Genomic DNA, 25,176 nt, shown 5'->3' with positions numbered 1-25,176 from the left:
ACATTATTTAACATACGTTATTGAGAGTATTAGATTCTTTAGAGCCAATAAATAATTAAATAAATAAATGATGTGAAATTTCCATTGCAGTTGGGGAAAATGCCATAATGCTTTTTGTACACGTAACAAATCCAGAATGAATATAAAAGGTGCCCATGATACGTTTTTAGATTTGCACAAAACATGTTTGTGCATTATTGATTTTCCTTGATCTACAATAGGAAATTAGAAATACAAAAATAAACTTAAATTCAATCACAAAGTTTTTTTTGGGTTTTTTTATTTGTATTTCTAAATTCAGCACTATTATATATAGTATAGAGTTTAATGGTTATGGATGATATATCTGCAGTACAGGAAATACAACAAAAAAAGGAAAGTTTTATTATGTATTATGTTTTCAAATCTTAACCTATTGTTTTGATCACAAAATTAAAATACAATAAGATAAAAGCCGGTCTTGTTGAATTGCGGGCTTGCAGAGTGTGTGACCCAGTCAGTGCTGTCCCGTACGTCCGTAACGAACCCCCTCTCCTCTGCTCCCAGACGCTGACGAGTGTGAGCTGCAGCTGTGTGTGAACGCGCTGGCCTGCAGGAATCTCATTGGAGGATATTTCTGTGTCTGCGCTCCAGGGTGGAGCGGACAGAACTGTGACATGTGTGAGTAGCAAACCTGACAAGCCAAAACACTCACGCTGCTGCTTACACAGGGGTACCCTTATACTCTGGACACTTTCATTTGGTATTCCCCTCTCCATTTGTACATGTTCAATTGATCCTCCTTTCATTCACAACAGGGAGCTAGTCCAGAACTCACAGTGCAGTGAAGCAGACAATCTGCTGCCTTCCACAGTGGCATCGTAATTAGACATGCAATTCTTTTTGATCTGCACCTGGACTGGGTGTGTATACAGGATGTAAGGAACAAGCCAACGCTGTGCAGATACTGCTTCCCCATGCCCTTATACTGCACTGTACTGGAGAAGTTCGTCATAGATATGTCAAAATGGAAGTGTGACAAAGACAGTCTGTCTGGCTGTATGCATGCCACACTTACATTTTTACACATGTCTGAAGCACGTACCCATTTAGAATGAACAGGAAATTCCTTATCACAATTTGGTGTAGACGTGTGTGTGTGTGTGTGTCTCATATCGTGAGAAGTATTTATTCAATTGTGATGGACATACGCCAGCACAAGCTGTGGAGAACGCCACGGTCTGGGGGCATATGAAGACAGCTGTCCATCTGTCTGCATGTTAGTTACAGTGAATTGAATGCTTTTTTTAATGCTGGAGGTGCCTGTATGTCATAAGGTCCCACATGCTGTAGGTGAAGGATCCCTTCTCGGGACGCGGGTGGCTGGTCACTGACGTGCTTGTCTGCTTGTTTCTTCGCAGGGAACGATCCCTGCCCTGGAGAGTGCCAGCATGGGGGGCAGTGTGAGGTATGTGTGTAACAGTAAGGGGCCGCGTGGGGTATGTGTGCTGGGGCAGTGAGGGTGCTGCTCCTCCAGGTGGTCAAACTCGTGAAATCTTACCTGTCATGCAGGTAAGCATGATACCACTGCGGATTGACAGATCTCACAGTCTGCATCCCTTAGGCAGTCTGTTCATTTTACTCGCTCTTCAGAGTATTCATTGCTGTCATTTACCAACCAGCTGCTCCCTGTAATGTCTGACACGACTTGCAGTCTCCCTGAAGACACTGCTGAGATGAAATAACCAGCCAATTAAAGGAGCAGCTCTCTGCAGAAATCGACTAACCCTAATTCTTTAAAACTTAGGTGAAAATAACTCAAGTAGACACAGATTGTGGCTGGTACCTTCATCATACTAGTGCTGCCTTCATATCTTGAAGATGCTACCAGCCCAAAGGTTTCTATAGCTAACTTGAAGAATCTCCTTACCAAGTTTCCACCAGTTCTGCATAATTTTGCTAAGTTTGACCTGAGCGTTTTTCATTTGTAAAGATATTCTTTAGCACAAGTTATGTCTGTTTTTTTATTTAGATTTATGACTATGTAATACAGTTAAGTGTTCGGTGGCTGCTCTAATCAAGTTGAGAGTATACATTCTCTTGCATTCTTTGTATGACGCGTCCAACTCTCTTCTCTCATGGGCCTGACACAGTAAAGAGGGCCTGAGAAATACACATTCGGCATGATCAGAGGTGGCCACCGACCACACAAACATGCAGGACAGGCCTATGGTGGATATAAGGAATGTGCATGTTCATAAATCACACCCTTACTCTGTTACTCCTGGTCTGGACTGGGGGTGTATGTATCTGACTGAGATGCTTGTCCTGCCCTTCCACTGTGTGACTGTTCCTGTGTGTTTTCTTGTCAGGACTCGCCGAGTGGCCACAGATGTCACTGCCTGCCGGGATACACAGGGCTGTACTGCCAGACCAGGCTGGGTGAATGTGCTAGCACCCCCTGCCTGAACGGAGGTCTCTGTACAGACCTGGAGGTTGGATTCCTGTGTCACTGTGCAATGGGTTTCACTGGCAAACACTGCGAGGTTAGTAGCATGCTCCCAGTACAGACCCCATGCATACCGTGTATAGATACAGCAGCTGTAATATATCCAGATAATCGCTAATCACATCGTCATGAACTTGGTCATTCCTAATCTATACTATTCTGTTCTAACTGAACTAGCTCCAAGTTTGAAATCCCAGTCGTGGCCGGGGGGGCAGAGGGGGCAGATTACTGACACACCTGTTGTTTCTTTGTTGATATGTTTATTTTCCAGACATATTATTTATCCGGCCACAACACTCCTTATTCTCTTCCTTCCTGTGTTACAGGTATTAGGAGCCCCATCTCCTGACCACACATAGGTTCCTATGGGCCTCTGTTGTAACACAGGAAAGAAGTGAAAATATAAGAGCATACTTTAATATAGGAGCAAAAAAAAACAAAAGCTTTTCCTCCAGATTTGTTTCCGCTTGTTTGTGTTGATCGATAAGTGCATGTGTTTATATTCACATGTAAGTGCATGGAGAAATGAGTTTATGCCATTGTAACTATAGTGCAAAAGCAAAAGTATGTTCGGTTCTTACATGTATAGAATGGATTTAGTCCAGTGGAGTCAAGTAGGCTGAAGGAGGCACTAGCTGGAACAGTTTCCTATTTCCATCACTGTGGAGGGAGGCATTGACATTGACAAAGACTCCCAGTGGAAACGTTTGTCATTGAATTTGGGAAGTTTCTTGTAGTGTTCCTATATTTAGCTTGATGTGGTGTTTTAATAGCTCAGGCACAGTACAGGCTGGGCTTTGTGGACGCTGAGTGGCTGACTTATTGTTTTCTCTTTCTGGGTTGTCAATATGGGATTGTGTTTTTATAGTCACGCACTCTTGTTGAAACCTGCAGCCCACACCTAGTTCAGCTCCCAGAGAGAGCCTTCCACCTGAGACAGTGTGTGTGTGTGTGTGTGTGTGTGTGTGTATAATATATTACTGTAGAAAATGTTGATGCCGGCACTACAGAAGTGTTCAGGAACAGCTTTTAAAATCCAGAGTGCCTCGTCCTGGGATATATGGAAATAGAAGTGTCCTCCAGTGAGAAATCCCATCGAAGGAGAAATTAAGACAGCGTTTCAATTAAGTCCAAAGCCCCAAGGAATTCTCTATACAAGCAATAGTCTTTAAACATATTTAAAACCACGGTAAACATACTAATGGCTAAATAGCATGAATAACAGTCATTATCAGTTTCAGGTGGTCATTCACACACACCTTTTAGATACAATTTTTGCAATTCAAATTCAGAAATATAAAAGTCAATTGCACATTAAATCGTAGTAGTTTTTACCTTACATTCAGTTATGGCAACGTTACATTGATATCATATTATTAATTTGGTCAGGAACTAAAGTACAACTTGAGCAATTTGTCAATTATACAGTGCCTTGCGAAAGTATTCGGCCCCCTTGAACTTTGCGACCTTTTGCCACATTTCAGGCTTCAAACATAAAGATATGAAACTGTAATTTTTTGTGAAGAATCAACAACAAGTGGGACACAGTCATGAAGTGGAACGAAATTTATTGGATATTTCAAACTTTTTTAACAAATAAAAAACTGAAAAATTGGGCGTGCAAAATTATTCAGCCCCCTTAAGTTAATACTTTGTAGCGCCACCTTTTGCTGCGATTACAGCTGTAAGTCGCTTGGGGTATGTCTCTATCAGTTTTGCACATCGAGAGACTGACATTTTTGCCCATTCCTCCTTGCAAAACAGCTCGAGCTCAGTGAGGTTGGATGGAGAGCATTTGTGAACAGCAGTTTTCAGTTCTTTCCACAGATTCTCGATTGGATTCAGGTCTGGACTTTGACTTGGCCATTCTAACACCTGGATATGTTTATTTGTGAACCATTCCATTGTAGATTTTGCTTTATGTTTTGGATCATTGTCTTGTTGGAAGACAAATCTCCGTCCCAGTCTCAGGTCTTTTGCAGACTCCATCAGGTTTTCTTCCAGAATGGTCCTGTATTTGGCTCCATCCATCTTCCCATCAATTTTAACCATCTTCCCTGTCCCTGCTGAAGAAAAGCAGGCCCAAACCATGATGCTGCCACCACCATGTTTGACAGTGGGGATGGTGTGTTCAGGGTGATAAGCTGTGTTGCTTTTACGCCAAACATAACGTTTTGCATTGTTGCCAAAAAGTTCGATTTTGGTTTCATCTGACCAGAGCACCTTCTTCCACATGTTTGGTGTGTCTCCCAGGTGGCTTGTGGCAAACTGTAAACGACACTTTTTATGGATATCTTTAAGAAATGGCTTTCTTCTTGCCACTCTTCCATAAAGGCCAGATTTGTGCAGTATACGACTGATTGTTGTCCTATGGACAGAGTCTCCCACCTCAGCTGTAGATCTCTGCAGTTCATCCAGAGTGATCATGGGCCTCTTGGCTGCATCTCTGATCAGTCTTCTCCTTGTATGAGCTGAAAGTTTAGAGGGACGGCGAGGTCTTGGTAGATTTGCAGTGGTCTGATACTCCTTCCATTTCAATATTATCGCTTGCACAGTGCTCCTTGGGATGTTTAAAGCTTGGGAAATCTTTTTGTATCCAAATCCGGCTTTAAACTTCTCCACAACAGTATCTCGGACCTGCCTGGTGTGTTCCTTGTTCTTCATGATGCTCTCTGCGCTTTAAACGGACCTCTGAGACTATCACAGTGCAGGTGCATTTATACGGAGACTTGATTACACACAGGTGGATTCTATTTATCATCATTAGTCATTTAGGTCAACATTGGATCATTCAGAGATCCTCACTGAACTTCTGGAGAGAGTTTGCTGCACTGAAAGTAAAGGGGCTGAATAATTTTGCACGCCCAATTTTTCAGTTTTTTATTTGTTAAAAAAGTTTGAAATATCCAATAAATTTCGTTCCACTTCATGATTGTGTCCCACTTGTTGTTGATTCTTCACAAAAAATTACAGTTTCATATCTTTATGTTTGAAGCCTGAAATGTGGCAAAAGGTCGCAAAGTTCAAGGGGGCCGAATACTTTCGCAAGGCACTGTATCAACTCTGTGAACAATAACTTACAATTCAAATGTGAATGAGATCTACAACAAATACACTTTCTAGACTTTTATAAAGATGAAACTAGCACACTACAAACTACTGTGTTTACGAAATTAACTGACTGTAACTCTTCATTACTTGCTGAAAGTCAACACCCATACGGCCTGATCAAAAACATACCAACGGGACAGTTCTTACACAATTTGATTTGTTTCGAAATTAGTAAATTTAAAGCTGGAGGGTATGACGATCGCAATTTAAAGTCAGCGATTCAAAAAGCTAAAGATACAGAACGGAATTATATTCTTAGAAAGAAAACAAAGATTTAAAGGTGACCAAACAATTTGCTTTTCTACTGAGTTTAATTCTCTGTCGAATGATGTTAGGGGGATCGTTTTAAAACCCTGGCCCATTTTGAAGAGCGATCTTTCCCTTAAGGAGATTATACAGGATAGTCCACCGCGTATTGCAGTCAAACGTGCCAGGAATATTAGAGATATGTTAGTTCATTCGTTTAGCCCTCAAATTGATCAAACTAAATCGTGGTTGCCAACCCCTCCTGATGGTAATTTTAAGTGCGGACATTGTACACATTGTTCCAATACAACTAACACTAAGTATTTTGTTCACCCCAGATCTGGCAGAAAAATACAAATGAAAGGTTTTATTAATTGCAATACCACTGGTGTAATTCACATGCTGACATGCCTGTGTGGACAGGTGAGCCAAACAAAAAGAGCTTTAAAATTACATATTGCTGAACATATTGCAGTTAGAAATAATAACTATAGGTTACAGATGTAACCCTGGTTCCCTGAAAGAGAAGATGTCCAAATGGTTCTAGCGCTTGTAATGCAAGTATCCAATGTGCCTCTCGTCGCAGAAGGAGGTCCACTAGATTGCCACCCCGAGTAAGGACAGTGACCCTCTTCACACCCACAAATCTTATGTGAATGTGGAGAAGATCCATGTCCAGCTTTCCTATAATGTTTCGCAATAGAATAATCTTGGTTCCCTTTCAATTCGAAGATGACCGCCAATGATACTTTTGGCATATGTCTGCTTGTCAGGTATTCGCTGAGCATTTTATATCAAAGCTGCCGATAAGCCCCTCTGCAGAGTGACGTCGTCGGTCCCGCCTCCCAAGGTAATAAATAGTCACTGTGCGGAGACGTCAGTCTCTTTTGCATTGAGCCCGCGAATGCGAGTGATGTGAGTCCTCGAGGCACAGAGGGTGTCGAACACCGAGGTACCGAGGCTATGGAGCACCCGGGGCCCGAGGGTCTCGAGGGTACTGGAGCGCAAGGCTAAAAAGACCTTGAAGCATACAGTTATTATTATTATTATTATTTATTTATTAGCAGATGCCCTTATCCAGGGCGACTTACAATTGTTACAAGATATCACATTATTTTTACATACAATTACCCATTTATACAGTTGGGTTTTTACTGGAGCAATCTAGGTAAAGTACCTTGCTCAAGGGTACAGCAGCAGTGTCCCCCACCGGGGATTGAACCCACTGAGTCCAGAGCCCTAACCACTACTCCACACTGCTGCTCCTCGAGGATGCCGGAGCACTGAGGTACCGAGGCTCTAGAGCAGTGTGGCACCGAAGGCGCTGCTGCACAGGGCTCGAAAGGCCTCGAGGCGTCGAAACGGTGAGGCGTGTAGCTCTCGAGGCACTGAGGATGCCGAAGCACCGAGGCATGAAGCCACCGATGTCGGTAAGCACTTGAACACCGAGGACCCGAGGGTACCAGGGGCGTCAAGGCCTAGACACGGGGGCGCCGAACCACCAAGTACCAAGGGCAAAGCACCAAGGTACTGGGCTGTGTGTCTGTGTCTGGGCTGCTTGCAGTCACACAACCAGGAACAGCGAGTAGCTTGCAACGGTGTGGAGCGTAGCCTGCAGGCAGTTGCAGTGCAGTCACACAACCAGTGCAGCTCGAAGCTTGCAGTGGAGTGGAGCACCCAAGATGGCATCCAGACCGCGTGGAGCGCAACCGGTGCAGTGCGTAACTTGCAGCGTGGTAGTACAGTCACGGACCTGGAGAAGAGCAGACAGAAAAAGAAAACACACCTGTTTTTTGTTTTTTTTTTTACACAAGAACACACTGCCAAGGCCCAATGAAGGAAGCGCACGGTTGTCATTTATTTTTTGTACTGTAACAGTAAAATCAATAGTAATCGGCCGCGCACACCGAGTGGGCGTACTGAGGTTGCCCAGAGTCCTCGAGTCAACAGCGACTGCAGAGCGAGGCTGGACTCGCTGGAGGGTCGTGTTCTCCCTTCTCGTTGTTTTTTTTTTTTTTTTTTTTTTTTTTACAGCTGCAAAAAGCAGAGGAAAACTATAGTAAGGAACAGAGGTTAGAAAGCAGCCTAGAATCGCTAGGCGATGTAGGCTGTTGAAGAATATTTTTTTTAACGCTTCAGTTGCAGAGTTTCTGATTCCGGGGAAATGGCAAGCCTACTTCCAGCAATTAATTGCAAAGGGAACTCCAGAAAAAACTTGCAGAAGGAGCTGTAGAGTCAATCACAACTGGAAAAGGTTAGAGTAATACTCACCCACCTTATCTACCTGTCTGTGAAAGGCAAAAGAGACTGATGTCACTGCGCAATGACTATTTATTACCTCGATGAGGCAGGACCGACGACGTCACTCCGCGGAGGGGCCTATCGGCAGCTTTGATATAAAATGCTCAGCGAATACCTGACAAGCAGGCATATGCCAAAAGTATCATTGGCGGTCATCTTCGAATTGAAAGGGAACCAAGATTATTCTATTGCGAAACATTATAGGAAAGCTGGACATGGATCTTCTCCACATTCACATAAGATTTGTGGGTGTGAAGAGGGTCACTGTCCTTACTCGGGGTGGCAATCTAGTGGACCTCCTTCTGCGACGAGAGGCACATTGGATACTTGCATTACAAGTGCTAGAACCATTTGGACTTAATGAGGAGTTGAATCTGTGTGCCCTAATTTAAATCGCAATGACTGTATTTTATGTTATGTGATATTTGATGGATCGTGCTAACTGAAAGACATTGGAAAGTAACAATTCTACTGTGTGTCATCTGGGTAATGTGCTGAATGAATGCGGTTCATTATTAAGAAATGCGTACTGGGCATTTGAACAAGAAATAGTAGAACTGCTACGATTTAATGTGCAATTGACTTTGATATTACTGAATTTGAATTGTAAAAATGGTATCTAAAGGTGTGACAATGTATAGAATAATTGTACATTTTTTAAATGAATGACTTGATTGCAGTAATAGATTCATTGATTGCTTTCTATTGAGAGACGCACTGGACATTTTCCAAATGATAGAGTCATTTTGGATGGAATGATGATGCAATTTGATGTCCTTGAACTCTAATTGTAAGAATAACCGAATTCTATGATAGTTGTAAAATGTTTTGTGATGATAATTGATTGCTATCCCCCACAAATGTTAGTGCCGATTTGTAATATGTGTGAGTGAATGACCACCTGAAACTTATAATGACTGTTATTCATGCTATGTAGAGGGAGGCGGCTCCTTCCTTGTTCAAAATCTCTATTGTGCTCGGAGGAAGACCTACGGGTTGAAACGTGTAAGCCATTAGTATGTTTACCCGGAATTTTAAATATGTTTAAAGACTATTGCTTTTATTGAGAATTCCTTGGAGCTTTAGACTTAATTGAAACAGGAGTTGCTGTCTTCATTTCTCCTTCGGTGAGATTTCTCACTAAACATTCATTAAGTTTTGACTTCTGCAAAAAAAAACTTAATCTGTACACTGAAGCAATACAAGCAATTTAATTGAAGGCTAGAGGGTTTATGTAACTGTGCCAGACCACACCAATATTCACATTAATACATTACACACATTTTCACAGAGCGTGTCTAGACTCTGTATAACCTCCTCTAATTATTCCCCACATTGTAAATATCCTTTATAATTTTGTACTATGGTAAATTTTGCAGTTTCCACATGCTTTAATCCTTGGTTATGCCATGCATTTACCATGGTTTGCCATGTTTTTAACATACTTTACCATACCCCTCTGGGCGTTTCCATGCTTTCACTGTGCTTTGTTACACTTTGCTGGGCTTTTACTACGGGACACTTTTATGAAGGATACTGTCATAGTGGATACCTACGTTTCAACTCCTCCAATGCAGGGTGACAAGGTATAGAGGTAGAAAGGTTAAACAGAGCTCTGAATTGTCTTGTGAATGAACGCACAGAAGACTGCAGCTTTGACAGGCCCCCAGACTGCCAGTGCTGTCTCAGTCCCAGAGCCCCTGCTCTATAAAATAAAGTGAAACAGCGACAGGTTGCTAGGCGACCCTGTTTTATAAAAGCAATCCACATCGCAGAGGTTAAGTAGCCTCGTCTCTCTGGTAATGTACTGTGGCTTGAACACAGCGCTGAGCTCCCCACAAAGGGGAAGCCATTATACAGTCTGCAGACTCCCAGAGCACTTCACTTCAGCAGTGCATGTCCCTGCATCAGCTTTAATATGCAGTGTCTGATGCTGTGGTCCCTGTAGCTAACTTACACCTTACAATGCCAGCAATATTTATTAAGTGTATTTTAGTATTTCTAAATGAGCACGTGTGGCAAAGTGGTTAACTGTGTGCAGGTGAAGATAATGCAGCAGTGATTAATAAACAGACAGACAATTATAATCCAGGTGCAAAGTTGTTTAATGGTTTTTAAATCCAATGGCCTGATGGCAAAACAACAGTAAATAATAACAATGGTAATGAAGCAATACAGCGGCGTGTTTTGCTCATTTGTAATCTGCGGGTTTGCCCCCGAAATAATAACAGTCCAGTTTTTAGTTCACCCGCACGTAACACATACACAGACATCTGTCCACAGTGTGTGCTCTAGTGCTCGTGGTGAATACAGTTCTTTAGTGACAACAAAAGTGCAGTGTTGTTGATCCGGGTTTAGTGCTGGCCTTTGGCGACAGCTCCGGATCGTGTTAGCCGTCCAAATAATTACAAACAGTGTTATTAACGACAAACAAAAACAAACAAAACACTCATGTTTCACAACACAGGTTCTCCTTCTGGTTATTTAATATAACCATTCACACAGGAACAGATCACATCACTACATCCCCTTTTTATAAGGTCACCCATGACCTCTTGGTCAACGAGCACATCCGCTCCTCCAATCTGTGGATGCCATGTCGTTTCCCATCCTGGTCACTGAGTTTGTGTACCGTAGCTCTGCCCCCTTTCTAGAAGGCTGACTTCCACCTAACCCTGGTAATAAACTGTCGTGCCATTTAGTACAAGGTACTCTGTTCCCTTTACACAGTGCCCTCGGGAGGGAGATCTAACACCAAGAATCATTTGACCTCTGTCACAGTACTATTGAGTGTTTAATAGCTATGGATGTGTTGTAGATCAGACTCACTCCAGATGCTACATCTTAATAGGGTTTTCCTGGAGAGCAAACAAATCGAAAATAATCAATCCTGCTGTTTGCCCTGTAGGTGGTGCTGGACCTGTGCAGTTCCAACCCTTGCCAGCAGGAGTCGCTGTGCCAGAGCACCGAGGGTGGCTTTCTGTGTGCCTGTCCCGAGGGCTACGAAGGCAAGGACTGCATGAGCCTGAAGGACCCCTGCCATGGAGCGCACTGCCAAGGTAGGCCAAGGGGATGCCTGTTTAGAACAGGGCACCACACAGTCACGTTCACATTCATTTTAGGCAGTTGTAGGTGACATTTTCAAACAGGTTTATTAAGGGATTTTTAGGGCAACATGGTGAAAATAGTTATGGGTTAAACCCATCCCTACCAACAATCACAGGTATGGTCATTCCCCATTTAGGTAACTGAGTGCTAATTGGGAAATGGCCGCTCTAAGTCTCTAGGGGGCGCTATCCCATTCTGACACCAAACAGTGTTTTTATACATGTGGCCATTCCCCTATTAGCACTCAATTACTACACCTGTGATTGTTGGCAGACGGATTAAACCCCATCCCTGCCAACCTTACATTTCCACACACACACACTGTTTACACATGAACAGCTTCTGCCCTGCAATAGCCCCCTACAACTAGCTTTTTAAAAAAAGGTGCCTTAAAAACAGCTGCTGAAAGTTGCCTGGGATCTCCTGGCCTTGAGACTTCAGTGACAGTTTTAACCAGAGGTGCAATCTGCCAGCAACCTTCGAATGGACTATCAGAGAGATAATAATGGACAGTGATCAATGCACTGAGAAAACAAGAAGCAAACGGAGTGTGTAGACTGCACGAAATACAACTGAAAATGCCTGTGCTTATTATTATACATAGAAAAAGCGAGAAGCAACAACGCCTTCAAATGCCTTCAGCTACAACGGGAACATGCATGCACAAGTAATATAATATAATATAATATAATATAATATAATATAATATAATATAATAAAGGTGGGGCTCAGAATAGAGCACCGAGGGCTTCATCGATCAATGAATGATTAATTGAGACTCACAAAAGCCATGACAATCAATAATGGATAAATTGATTGATTGTTTTAACATCTATGGTATACAGATTTACAAAGAAAACATAGGAACCCCAAACCGTTTCATGAGTCTCACACTTTAATTCAGTTTGAGTTGCTCCTGGGTTTGGAGTCTGGAACCTCAAACAGGGAAGCAGGTCGAAAATCACGAGGACTGAGAAAACAAGAAGTGAGCGTTCTTACCAACAAGACTGCCTCCGTGCTGTCCTGTGGTTATCCACAGTGTACTGAAACTAGACTAGACTGAATTCTTTGTGTTACCTTAACCCTTTGAATGTAAGCCTTGCATATTCTTTCTCTCTAACTATTTGATTAAGCAGCTAAAAGATCTTCCTAACCTCAGTGTGCCTAACTTAAGATGCCTACAGGACAAGATAGCTTTCTGATTCACTGGAACTAATTGCAACAGCCAGGCTTAGATAGGACTGGACTCCCAGCATGCTGCATACCATTAGGATACCTCCAGCCAGGATTAAGGATTCCACAGACAGCATTGCATTGACTCTGTCACTCCCGTGCTCCCGTAGGACCTCCCCATGCTACAGCGCCCCTACTGGCCAGAATCTCACTCCTCCTGGTCTGAGAGGGAATTGGCTTAGGGATCGGAGGACCTGCGGTTCACCTGATCTGTTGTGGGGGAACTGAGGACAGTCTAAATTGAAAAACGGGGGTAAAAAATTTGGCAATGTAAAAAAAAAAAAAAAGTAAGTGATTTATTGCAGTATTAATTCTGCTCCTCAGAGCTAAAACAGGTCCATACAGGGTTGTCACTAAAAAGTTCATACATCATGTCAAATACCTCACTCTAGTAATAATCCCTCAACGATTACATTTCAGTGTGTATTAAAACATTTGGGTGGATTTCACATATCTGACATATCTGCCTTCAATTACACAAAGAAAACCAAGCTGTGTAACCCGTCGCCAGAGGGGAATATCTACTAAGTAGCTTTTAACAGCATTAAATATATGTTCCCTGTGGACAGACCCTTATAAAAGATTACCATAGTATTTTTGGATGCTAATTTTGCAGTTTGCTCATGCTTTCCCCACTGTTATAATATGCATTTCTTATAGTTTACCCTGGTTTGCCTTGTGTATTAATATGCTTTATCATACCTCTCTGTGCTTTACAATGCGTCCCTATGCTTTACCATACCTCTCTGTGCTTTACAATGCTTCCCTATGCTTTACCAGACCTCTCTGTGCTTTACAATGCTTCCCTATGCTTTACCAGACCTTTCTGTGCTTTACAATGCTTCCCTATGCTTTACCAGACCTCTCTGTGCTTTACAATGCTTCCCTATGCTTTACCATACCTCTCTGTGCTTTACAATGCTTCCCTATGCTTTACCAGACCTCTCTGTGCTTTACAATGCTTCCCTATGCTTTACCAGACCTTTCTGTGCTTTACAATGCTTCCCTATGCTTTACCAGACCTCTCTGTGCTTTACAATGCTTCCCTATGCTTTACCATACCTCTCTGTGCTTTACAATGCTTCCCTATGCTTTACCAGACCTCTCTGTGCTTTACAATGCTTCCCTATGCTTTACCAGACCTCTCTGTGCTTTACAATGCTTCCCTATGCTTTACCAGACCTCTCTGTGCTTTACAATGCTTCCCTATGCTTTACCAGACCTCTCTGTGCTTTACAATGCTTCCCTATGCTTTACCATACCTCTCTGTGCTTTACAATGCTTCCCTATGCTTTATCATACCTCTCTGTGCTTTACAATACTTACCTATGATTTCCCATGCTTTCACTGTGCTTTATTACACTTTGCTGTGCTTTTACTGTGGGAACGTTTTTAAAGTTTACTAGTAAGATGTATAAGGGGCTGTCACTTTATATAACCAAAGTAGACTTTAAAGTCATGTGCTCTTATACAGTAGGCAGCAATTGCATCCTTAGACTGAAGAGCAGCTCTCAATTTTAAAATCAGTATTTGAGGAATTCCAGTAGGAAGCACTCAGTGATTGCATACATCTGAGAAAGGTATGGAGAAGAGGAGAACGTGAGATCTGAAGGGACTTACATTGCTCGATTTTTCAAAAGGACTTGCTAGAAATACAGACCTTGAAATAAAAACAACAGGTATTTCATTTCAGCCACTTCAAGTAAGTAAGGTTGTTTATTTAGAAACTTGAAAGGTACACTTTGGAGTATTTTGACCGAAGCCTCTGTGCTTGTACTCTTGTCTCTGTCTCCAGGCTCCAGGGGCACCCTGTATCTGATCATCATCCTGCTGTCAGTGCTAGCAGTCCTGGTCATCTCTCTCTGCGTCTTTCTGATCGTCCGTCATCGCCGGAGAAAGGACTGTCAGCGCAGCCCGCCCGACGAGAGCATCAACAACCAGCGCGAGTACATCAACCTGATCAGGAACCTGCCCAAACCCGAGGAGATCGAGCTAGCCCTGCCACCACCCACCTCCGCACCCCTCCCCGAGAAGAAGCTCCTGATGCAGTGCCCCGAGGTGCCCAAAGTGGATATCTCCAACCTGGAGCGTGAGAAACTCAACCACTTCCACTGCCCGGACTGGGAGGAGCTGGAGGTGTGAGCACCTTTGCCAGGCAGGCAGGCAGGCAGGCAGGCAGGCAGGCAGGCAGGCAGGCAGACAGGGTAGCTGGGACCGCAGACACCAGTCATGCTGCTGGCACACACCCATTCAGAAAGAGTTTCTGACAGAGGAATCTGCCATTGACAGACCCAGGATGTACGTTTCACAACTGATGGGAGATGTAGCTGGTTCCTAATTAGTAATTGCAGGTAGATAGCAAGGGTTATGCATAGTTAGGGCTTTAACTGTTTTGTATTTTTTTTGTGATCAAGCTATGCTGCTTCTGCACGTGGACCTGTGGTTGGATGGTGCTTTACTGGTCAAGAAACTGACGTCCGTGCAGGATTGAAACAGGCAGGCATGCTTTACTGCTAGCTTGACCCCGCGTGTTTGAAAGCCGACCCTCTGCTTTGTGAAGTAGGTGTGAAGCCATTAAGCACTGCTAGAGGCCCTGCTTGTTGAATTTCAGAGCGTTTTTTTTATATTTACTTTTAAAACCTGTATTTTGAAAAATTCAACCGAGAAATATTACCTACCAGTGGGGCACATATATTGGTAAGGTTCGTTTTTAAAGATTTGCTTATCAGGATAATATGTTTTGTAGTGTTCTCTCATAAAAGGCAAACAGAGCCTGTGTCTCTATTTTCACCCGACCCTACAGAAGTGCACTTTGATGGGCATCTTGTAGAGGTGTCCAGGGGAGCGCATTTGCTTATTAAACATATACGTAAAACTAATTGTGAGGCTAAAACCAGTTATTGTGAACAATATTTACTGCACTGCTGTCATTTTTTCAGTGAGGGAAGAGGTGTGCAGGTATAAGAACACAGGGGGATGAGCTTGGATTAAGGGAGCGCTAGTCCTGTAAAGAAACATTCAGAAGGGGCAGAGTGGGTAAAGTGACAGTGTGATTTTGGGAGTACAGCTTTGCTCCTCAGTGGATCTGTCCAGCAGAAATATCTTGTGGCCTCTATTGACTTCCATGATCTTGGCTATGGAATGGCGCAGCCTGTTCTAATAAACCCAGTCCACACAGAGCTGTATACATTACCTATAGAAAGTCTACACCCCCTTGAACTTTTTTTACATTTTGTTGTGTCAGTGCCTCAGAGTTTCATGCATTTAATGAGGATTTTTTTCCACATATCTACACACCATTCTCCACACTGTTAAGGGGAAAAACGTTTTTATTGAGAAAAAAATTAGATATTAAAAGTACAAAACTGAAAGATCATAATTGGATAAGTCTCCCCCGCCCTGAGTTAATACTTGGTGGAAGCACCTTTGGCAGCAATTACAGCTGTGAGTCTGTTGGGATAGGTCTCTACCAACTTTGCACACCTCGATTTGGCAATATTTGACCATTCTTCTTTACAAAACTGTTCAAGCTCTGTCATTTTCTTGGGGAGCGCTGATGGACAGCAATCTTCAAGTCATGCCACAAATTTTCGATTTAGGTCGGGGCTCTGACTGGGCCACTCAAGGACATTTACCTTTTTGTTCCTTAGCCACTCCAGTGTAGATTTGGCTGTGTGCTTTGGGTCATTGTCATGCTGAAAGGTAAACTTCAGTCCCAGTTTCAGCTTTCTTGCAGAGGGCAGCAGGTTTTCCTCAAGGAAGTTTCTGTACTTTGCTCCATTCATTTTCCCTTCTATCCTGATAAGTGCCCCAGTCCCTGCCGATGAGAAATATCCCCATAACATGATGCTGCCACCACCATGCTTCACAGTAGGGATGGTGTTCTGTGGGTGATGCGCTGTGTTGGGTTTGTGCCAAACATAACGCTTTGCATTTAGGCCAAAAAGTTCCATTTTAGTTTCGTCAGACCAAAAACCTTTTTGCCACATGGCTACAGAATCTTCTGAGTGTTTTTTTGCATACTTCAAACGGGATTCAAGGTGGGCTTTCTTGAGTAATGGCTTCCTTCTTGCCACCCTACCATAAAGGCCAGATTTGTGGAGTGCTTGAGATATTGTTGTCACATGAACACTTTGACCAGTCTTGGCCATAAAAAGCATGTAGCTCTTGCAAAGTTGCCATTAGCCTCCTGGTAGCCTCTCTGATCAGTCTCCTCCTTGCTCGGTCATCCAGTTTGGAGGGACGGCCTGATCTAGGCAGGGTCTTGGTGGTGCCATACACCTTCCGCCTCTTAATAATCGTCTTGAACGTGCTCCAAGGGATATTCAAGGCCTTTGATATTTTTTTATACCCATCCCCTAATCTGTGCCCTTCAACAACTTTGTCCCGGAGTTCTTTTGAAAGCGCCTTGGTGCTCATGGTTGGGTCTTTGCTTTGAAATGCACTACCCAGCAGAGGGAACCTACAGGAACTGCTGAATTTATCCTGAAATCATGTGAATCACTACAATTTAACACCGGTGGAGGCCACTTAACTTGGTGTGTGATTTTGAGGGCGATTGGTTACACCTGAGCTAATTTAGGATTGCTAATACAAGGGGGGTGGACACTTATCAAAACAAGCTATTTCAGTTTTTATTTTTAATTTATTTTCTACAAATTTCTAGAATATTTTTTTCACTTGGAAGTTGTGGGGTAGGATGTGTAGATAAATGAAAAAAAAACAAACGATTTTAATTCATTTTAATTCCAGGCTATAAGGCAACAAAAGGTGAACATTTTGAAAGGGGTGTAGACTTTCTATAGGCACTGTACATATGTTTGCATTCAGTATGAACCTTGTAATACAACCGTGAGGGGAAGATAAATGAACGAGACAATAACGTGACTCTCCGTGAGCTAAACAGGGTTATCCATTACATACTAATATGAGCCAAGGGGCTACAGGGCAGGGAGCAATCACAACCCATTTCTTCAAACACATCAAACCACTATACTGTGGAGCCTGCTCAGCAGGGTTTGTGAAGATCATCTACTGCAGATTCCTGACGGCAAAAAGTAATTCTTGTCAATATTACAGATCTTTGTCTTCTAGAATGTGTATCACTGTGTTTTCAAATCTAGATGCACTTCACAGGTCTGAAATGTGCAGTTTTGAAAGAAACACATTTTATAGTTCTCAGTTTCTATGCCTTATCTGTTACACTTCCTGGGTCATTTCACCTCAGTGGTGTCTTTTACGTCATGTTGCTGGCTGCAGGTCAGTCAATTTAGAAAGCAGCTGGTTGGTTAATGACAGGAAAGAAGCCATTGAAGGGGTTGGGTCAATTCTCCACTTGTAAGAGGGAGTCAGGGAGCATGGTGCTTGTCCACTATAGGGAGTCAGGAAGTTTAAGTATGGTAAGTGCATAGCACAGCAATGGGAAAAGCATGGACAAACAAAATGGGTAGAAAATCCTAAATAGTAGAGAGAACGTTAACCCAAGACACTACTTCAATTTTAGCACAGTGACCAGGACAAGAGAGTGTGACTGGAAGCTGAGCAAAGTTTAGAAAACAAGGTAGGAAGTCCTTTTACACAGAGAGATATAATTACATGGAATAGCCTAGCAAGTATCAGGAATAAAACTGGGAACATTAAAAAAACAATTCATTCTGCCCTATTAGATGAGATGCCCCCAGTGGGGTGAACGGTGTGTAGGAAGAGATGAGCTGTGGTCGGCTGAACGGCTGCTGATCCCAAACTACTGCAGGGAATCTGTTTTCATTCTACAGTCGTGTCAAGTGACTTCCAATGTCTGTTGCTTTTTAGCATGCCCCTGTATGTTTGCAAGTATTCTGGGTCTTTCTGGGTTCAGTTGATCCAATATTGAGTCATTATTGTTCTCTAAAGCTGCCTTTACCTGGCTTTAAGCTGCTTGGAGCTTGTCTGGAGAATCCAAAGTGCCAGGACTCAAATCATGTAATCTCTCAACACCTGTAGGTCCAGTTGAAAAGTGACATTGTCATATGATTTGAATGGTGGAAGGCTGTTCAGTCCTGGGACTTGGGCTCCTCCAAAAGATCAGGTAATCAGTGTGGGATCAATATAGTTCAGTACCTCTCTGAATGATTGCACATGTGAAACAGCAATTCAAATGACATGTGAAGTTACCTGCTCCAAATGGCACAGATATATTGCAGAATTGTGCAGCTTACTGAAGTGTATCCCTTGTTAACGGATGCTCAAGCTAACCTTAATAGTTCTCTTGGTTGCTAACTAGGTGACTATCTTCCTGCTTCAGTTTGAAACTGTGTGTTATATAAAAACTATAACCAAGCGACCCAGCCCTCCTCTATCAACAAGTTTGTGCTTGAACACATTCCTGCTCAAGATGTGTGATTTTTCTACTTCTGTGTAAATACTACTGTTATTGTAAATGATGTACATATTTATGTTTGGTCTTTTTATTGAACATTTTTTGTACAATGCTAATGTCATCAGTGTGAATTGTAATAAAACGTTTTCAAATGATTTGAAGTTTACAGCACAGTTACTAGTGTAAGAGCCTCCCTTTCTCTGTCTCTTAGCACCACCAGCACAGAGCAGAGGGAGGCTGTTCAGAGAGTATAATAGCCTCCCTTTCTCTTTCTCTGCTTCACCTGCACAGAGGGAGGCTGTTCAGAGAGTATAAGAGCCTCTCTTTCTCTGCACCACCTGCACAGAGGGAGATAGAGATTATAAGACTTTAAGAAGTTAGGTATGTGGATTAAAGTAAATCAAACTAAAGCAAATAACCAGTCCCAAAGGACATGCACTGCAGCATTGCAACCGAAAGAAACCAAATATCCCGTCATTAATCTAAGTGTTTGTGCCCGTGCTCAGGATATCAGAGCAGACTCCATTAGGAAGCAATTCAATTAACATTTCAGCTGGAGTTAAACTTCTATGGAAATTATACAATCCTACGGCGCAATGATTAATGCAACAAAATGAAAGTGGTTTTAGTGAGCAAAATAATTCCAGTAGTCTCACCGGTCGTTCACGTCCATTAACTGTAAGATCTGGAACATTTCTTGCTGTCTTGAAAGAAGCTTGTCACAGCAGCCATGTATTTTCATTTTCAAACATATTTGGTGCTAGACTGGGTGAAAGAGTTTTCTCTGATAGCTTGCCTTATTTCATCACTTACGCCTTCTTGGTCACTTTGTCTCAGCAGTATCATTAGGGTCATTTTATTGGCTGGGGTGCATGCCATTTAATAGGGAAAGCAGCTGGTTGGTTAATGACAGCTAAGAAGGCGTTGAAAGGGTGGGGACAATATCCTCCCCCACATGACCAAGGAAGTGTAGCACTACCGGACAGCAGGGCTTGTAAACAGAGATTTCTGTAACCTGAGTGCGACCAGACGTGCTCGTTATACAAAACTGTACACCTGAGACCTTTATAGCGAATTTAAGTCAGGTGAAGAATCATGGAAATATGTTTGTAATAACAACTTTAACATCATTAGTGTTTTTCATATCCAAATAATTATTATTTTACTCCCAATTTTTTTCCCAATTTAAAATGCCCAATTACGTCCCCTCACTGCAGCAACTCCCCACAACAGAACACCTGGCTTGAGAGTGCCTGGTCAGTCGGATTCCACTGTAGTGCAGACTCTGACAATCCCCAGTGAAGACCGGCAGCTTCACACAGCCCTGAACAATGAGGACTATTCTTTAATGAACTCCTATTTTTTTATTCTAGTTTTGTAAAAACGAATAGGTGTTTTTAGCTCTTTCAAAAAATAGGAGTGAAATAAAGACTTTGTAAGACTAAGGGCCATATTTTCAAAGTGTTTACACCAGGCTTTAATTACCTCCTGTTTTTCAAACAGAAAGAATTAGGTGAATGTTACCAAATGAGAAACACACAACAATTCAAATATTTAAAGAAAAAGAAAAAAAACATTAAAAAAAAGGGAGTTCATTAAAGCCTGGAGTCACCGCTGTGAAATAAGGCCCTATGAGACCAAATCCCTTAATTGCCTCCTTAAAATTATATTAATTTTCTCATTAATTTTGTTACTTGACCTTAGTGGAAAAGTAAGAGACTTTTTACTTCATTTCCCCTTACTATTCATGCCCATTTTAAGTTACCTCTTAATCCCACTTTATTATCGTGGTTTGATATGCTGTAACGTATAGGAATACCATCCACATGCCTCACCTACATCCCACACTGTAACGTATAGGAATACCATCCACATGCCTCACCTACATCCCACACTGTAACGTATAGGAATACCATCCACATGCCTCACCTGTGTCCCACACTGTAACGTATAGGAATACCTTTATTTAAATTTAGTAGTCGCCAATTATTTTTTTTCTCCCAATTTAGAATATCCACGCTGTCCTCCTAAGCATGTGCCGTGAGCCGACCACTTGTTTTCACACTGGAGACTCACCATGCAGCCACCTCAGAGCTGCAGCGTTGGAGCTAAGCCTGCAGGCGCCTGGCCAGACTACAGGGGTCACTGGTGTGCGGTGAGCCGAGGACACCCTGGCCGACCTAAACCCCCCCAGGGCGGCGCTCGGCCAATTGTGCGCCGCCTCCTGGGAACTCCTGTCCATGGTCGACAATCGAATAACCTGGACTCAAACCGACGACGTCCAGACTATAGGGTGCGCCACTTGGGAGCCCCACTAACAGATTATTTTTTAAAAGTAATTCCCCACCCGGGTGCAGGCTGGGGTGGGTGTGTGAGGCTCTTTCTCAGGTAAACAGACTCATTGCCAGGGGGCAGGGAGGAACATGGAGTGCGCAGCTGGCACTGCGCCAAAAACGCAGGGGCTTTTTAATCCAGCAGTGAATCCACTGCACTGCACTGGCTCATAATTCAAGAGCTTTACAACCCTGGATACAACATTATATAAAGAGGATGGACTGGGACAACGAGACGGCACGGGACCTACAAACAAAACCACGTAGCCGCACTTACAGCAATGTACTTCCAGCAAGGTGATGTGATTGGGATGTAACTGGGATAAATACATGTTATTAATGTATGGACTTCCATCGTCACAATCACAGGATTGTGTGCTAAGTGTCCTTATAAAAGTGTCCCATAGTAAAAGTGTAATAAAGTATAGTGAAAGCATGGTAAAGCATAGGGAAGCATTTGAAAGCACAGAGGTGTGATAAAGTATATTTAAAAAAAAACATGGCAGACATGGAAAACTATAGTAAACACATTGAAAAGGTGGGGAGAATTTCACTCTCAGGTGAAATGATCCAGGAAGGGCAAGACAGTCTAAAAGCATGGTTTGGAAGCAAAGATTTCTTTAACTTCGTGTAGGACCAGATCTGATGTTTTAAAATGAATGTTTGATATATAAGTTCTTTCAAAACTGCATATTTAAACGGTGCTGTCATTGGCAGAATGGAACCATAGTATGTTAACTATACCCTTCTGAAATGTTCTTCATGGCAATGCAATTGTCCTGTAGAGTGGCAATACTAGCAGCTACAGTGGGGTGAGGCTGCCATCGCATTGTACTTTTTTTTTAAAACTGTGTATTCATGTTCTAAAATCTAATGTATATGCAATGGATTGCAACCACAACACCTGAAACCACGTGCTTCACAATCACTTTGTTATTCTATCAGGTGCTACCCAACAGTGCCTTCTACAAACTTTTCCTCTTTGCTGGGTGACTTGGTTTCTTCTATTTCTACTGTAGAATAATCCCATTAGGTATGCAGTGCCTAAGCCCCACCCAGCCCCCAGCTCCCTGGCAGCTGCTAGCTCAGTGAGGAGAGGCCTGGCCCCTGCTCCCCTGCTTCCCTGCCTTCCGGAGCGGGGTGGGTGTGGATGGGCGGCGGGGGAAGTTTGCTCATCGTTTGAAGGGCTGGCAGGATCTCCAGGCTGGCGCAAGTTACAGCTGAGGAGAGAGCCACTTCCTGTATGAGGGACACTGACAGTAGCAGGGTGGACAGCTGACCTCATGCATCCGTCATCACTGCCAGAAGCTGTACAGTACGGGCCAAGGCTGCTTCACATCTTTAATATTGGGCACATTTTCAGGATTTCACTACACTATTTCACCTCAGCAGTGTGTTCTGGGTCCTGTTACTGTTTGAAAGCAGTCATAAGGAGCTGGTTGGTTAATGACAGAAAAGGCAGAGTCAGTGTCACCAACCAGGTGACATGATCCAGGAAGTGCAAGTCTAAAAGCATGGCTAGCAAACAGCTTTCTTTAACCCTAGAGCAGTACCAGATAAAAATGCAAGTACATGCTGACTAACATGATTCTTTCAGACTGCACCTCTGAGACCCTGTATATCTAATGGAAGTGTGCAACAGGTAATATCTTGCTGTCTGTGATCACTGTCAACCTTTTCAGTGTTGTGGAAACTCCTGGGGCAAAAAGACTAAATCAAAACAAACGAGGTTAAACAAAACTTCACGAACAAGCATTTCATTTACTGTGTGTCTGCACTCAAAACTAAATGAGGCATGTGTCAGTGCTCAGCCAGACTGCTCCTGTCTTCTGGCTTATAGCTGCTTGAAGCCTATTCATATACTTATAACTGCCAACTATTGGTCAGCAAAGAAACAAGACCCGTTTTGTATTGTATTTTTAATACATTTAAAGATACTTGTCTATATTTCCCAATTAGTTGTTGCTTTAGTCAGTATTTTCCCATGTGTTATTTCCATCCTGCTTTCTTTATATTTTGTAACAGCAGTTTCCTTTCCTCTTTATCTTTACCACATGTAATTAAGTCAGATTCTATTCTTTCATATTCGTTACAGGTTTCACACGTCAGGTATTTACCCCCAATCAATAGGACTTCAAGGGCTCCCTTTATCTGCTCAGTGTAACTTCCTCTGCTAATATTCCTACCAGTATGTATTATTGATCAATGGATTAATCTTACATACATGTTTTCCTTTCCTTACCCTACGTTTTAGCCTCACTTTTTCATAAAGGGGGTCTTGATTTCCATTTGCATTTCCACTTGATAATCTGACATCTATTCCACCCCCCTTCACTCTGTAATGAGCCTTTACCAAATGCTTGCTGTAGTTAATTTGTAGGTAATTTATAGTTGTTTGTAGGTAATTTGCGGCACCACTGCGGTTGTACTCTGTGGAGTATTCCTCGGCTGTGGCGAGGGTGGAGAGCTGTGTAGACGTGCCTCTATCTGGACTAACTTGTGTTAACCTGACTCTGTGACGTGTGTGGTATAGAATGGAACTGTGGAACTAGGTTATGTATGGGCTGAAGCATTTGACTTCTAAAATAAATGTGCTCTGTGCTCTAACCCATATACTAAATCCTGTCTAGATTTAGCTAAACAGGTTTTCAATGGAGGATGCCATGGAGTCAGAGACCATAACGACATCATTATCCCTTTTCCTAAAAATCCATTCCAGTGTTGAAAAGATAGCCTTCATTTCATGTATTTTATAGAGCTCAGTCAATTGCTTAAGGATTGACAGCTGGGAGGTGACCCATCAGCATCACTCCTAACTGGCATTCTGCACATGCAAATGATGATAAAGACCTCTCAGACAGTACAGCTCCAGTTATTGTCTTGATGTTTGCTACACTGCTGCATTCTTTCATTTTCTTAATTAAGATCCATTACCGGCATTGTCCAGTAAAAATGAACCCTGCTTCTGCCACAGTGTTTTAACTTATAGCCACATTAAAGACACCACATGTAAAGGTTAGGGTTGATCTGAATGCAATGTTTAAAATCAGGGTAAAACACAGATCCCTTCACTACGGTTGTGTGGCTGTAGAGAGCCCAGATACTTTCTCAAACAATGATTAGGATCCTTTCGGTAAATTGATTTGCTTTTTTTTAGTGCACGTTCTAAAACATATGTGATAATTTCATATTAATGGTTTATAATCACAATGTATTATGATCATTTATATTTAAAAAAATATATATCCTAAATATCCTAATAATGCAATAATTTAGCAATTAAATATTATTTTTATTTTTATTTACCGGTATATCAACCAGACATTTGTGCAAATCAGACTTACAAAAAAGAGAAAACAGCACCCCATAATAATTTTTTTCTTCCGTATAAATAACTTACATTTGAGTTTTCTGACATCTAGTGGAGAAAAATAGTACTACAAGAAAGTGCTGTAGTAAATACGCGGGTCTCCAAGACCCCTCCCTGACAATTCTAGCACTGCTAGCAGGCTGGGACCCGTGGGTTTTAGGAAATGGAAATGTTTTACAGGTTCCCCTTAGAAAGTCCATAGCAAAGCATGGTAAAGCATATAACAATAATTTAAAAACCAAGGCAAATCATAGTATATCCATACACATGTGAAAACTGCACAATTATTGAGCAGATTTACGGTGGTACACTTTTCCAAGGCTTCACCCAGCTGGTACAGCACAGGACAGGTGCACAGCAACTCGAGTCATTGACTGTGGAATGGGACAATATCTTCTGCATTACTGGTCTCCTCACCCAGTAATACAGAATGAGCAACACCAGCACTCACATTGCACCAGCGCTGGTCAATGCTGGCATTTCCAAAGGGCTGAGCTGTGAAAGCTTGACACTTATATAGCCCCCAGCTGCTGTAATACAGGAGCATTCTGATTTGACTTGACAACCCTTATGGGATTCCCAAGGTGAATTGGGACCTATGAAAATCCCATTGTTCACAAACCATGGG

General features: G+C 42.5%; 1 protein-coding gene across 1 annotated transcript in view; it reads left to right on the top strand.

The window, feature by feature from the left end:
* Positions 1–19,000, top strand: part of LOC117414907 (protein jagged-1-like) — a 71,861-nt gene extending 52,861 nt beyond the window's left edge. Inside the window, exons 10-14 of the mRNA XM_034024758.3 lie at positions 547–660; positions 1,401–1,447; positions 2,352–2,525; positions 11,055–11,205; positions 14,283–19,000. Of these exons, the coding sequence (XP_033880649.2) occupies positions 547–660; positions 1,401–1,447; positions 2,352–2,525; positions 11,055–11,205; positions 14,283–14,629 (833 nt within the window). The 3' untranslated portion in view covers positions 14,630–19,000. The remainder of the gene's footprint in view (positions 1–546; positions 661–1,400; positions 1,448–2,351; positions 2,526–11,054; positions 11,206–14,282) is intronic.
* Positions 19,001–25,176: the final 6,176 nt, after the last annotated feature.

The sequence above is a fragment of the Acipenser ruthenus genome, chromosome 7, assembly GCF_902713425.1.
Source record: "Acipenser ruthenus chromosome 7, fAciRut3.2 maternal haplotype, whole genome shotgun sequence".
NCBI classification, from domain to species: domain Eukaryota; kingdom Metazoa; phylum Chordata; class Actinopteri; order Acipenseriformes; family Acipenseridae; genus Acipenser; species Acipenser ruthenus.
This window is presented reverse-complemented; position numbering and strand designations above follow the sequence as displayed.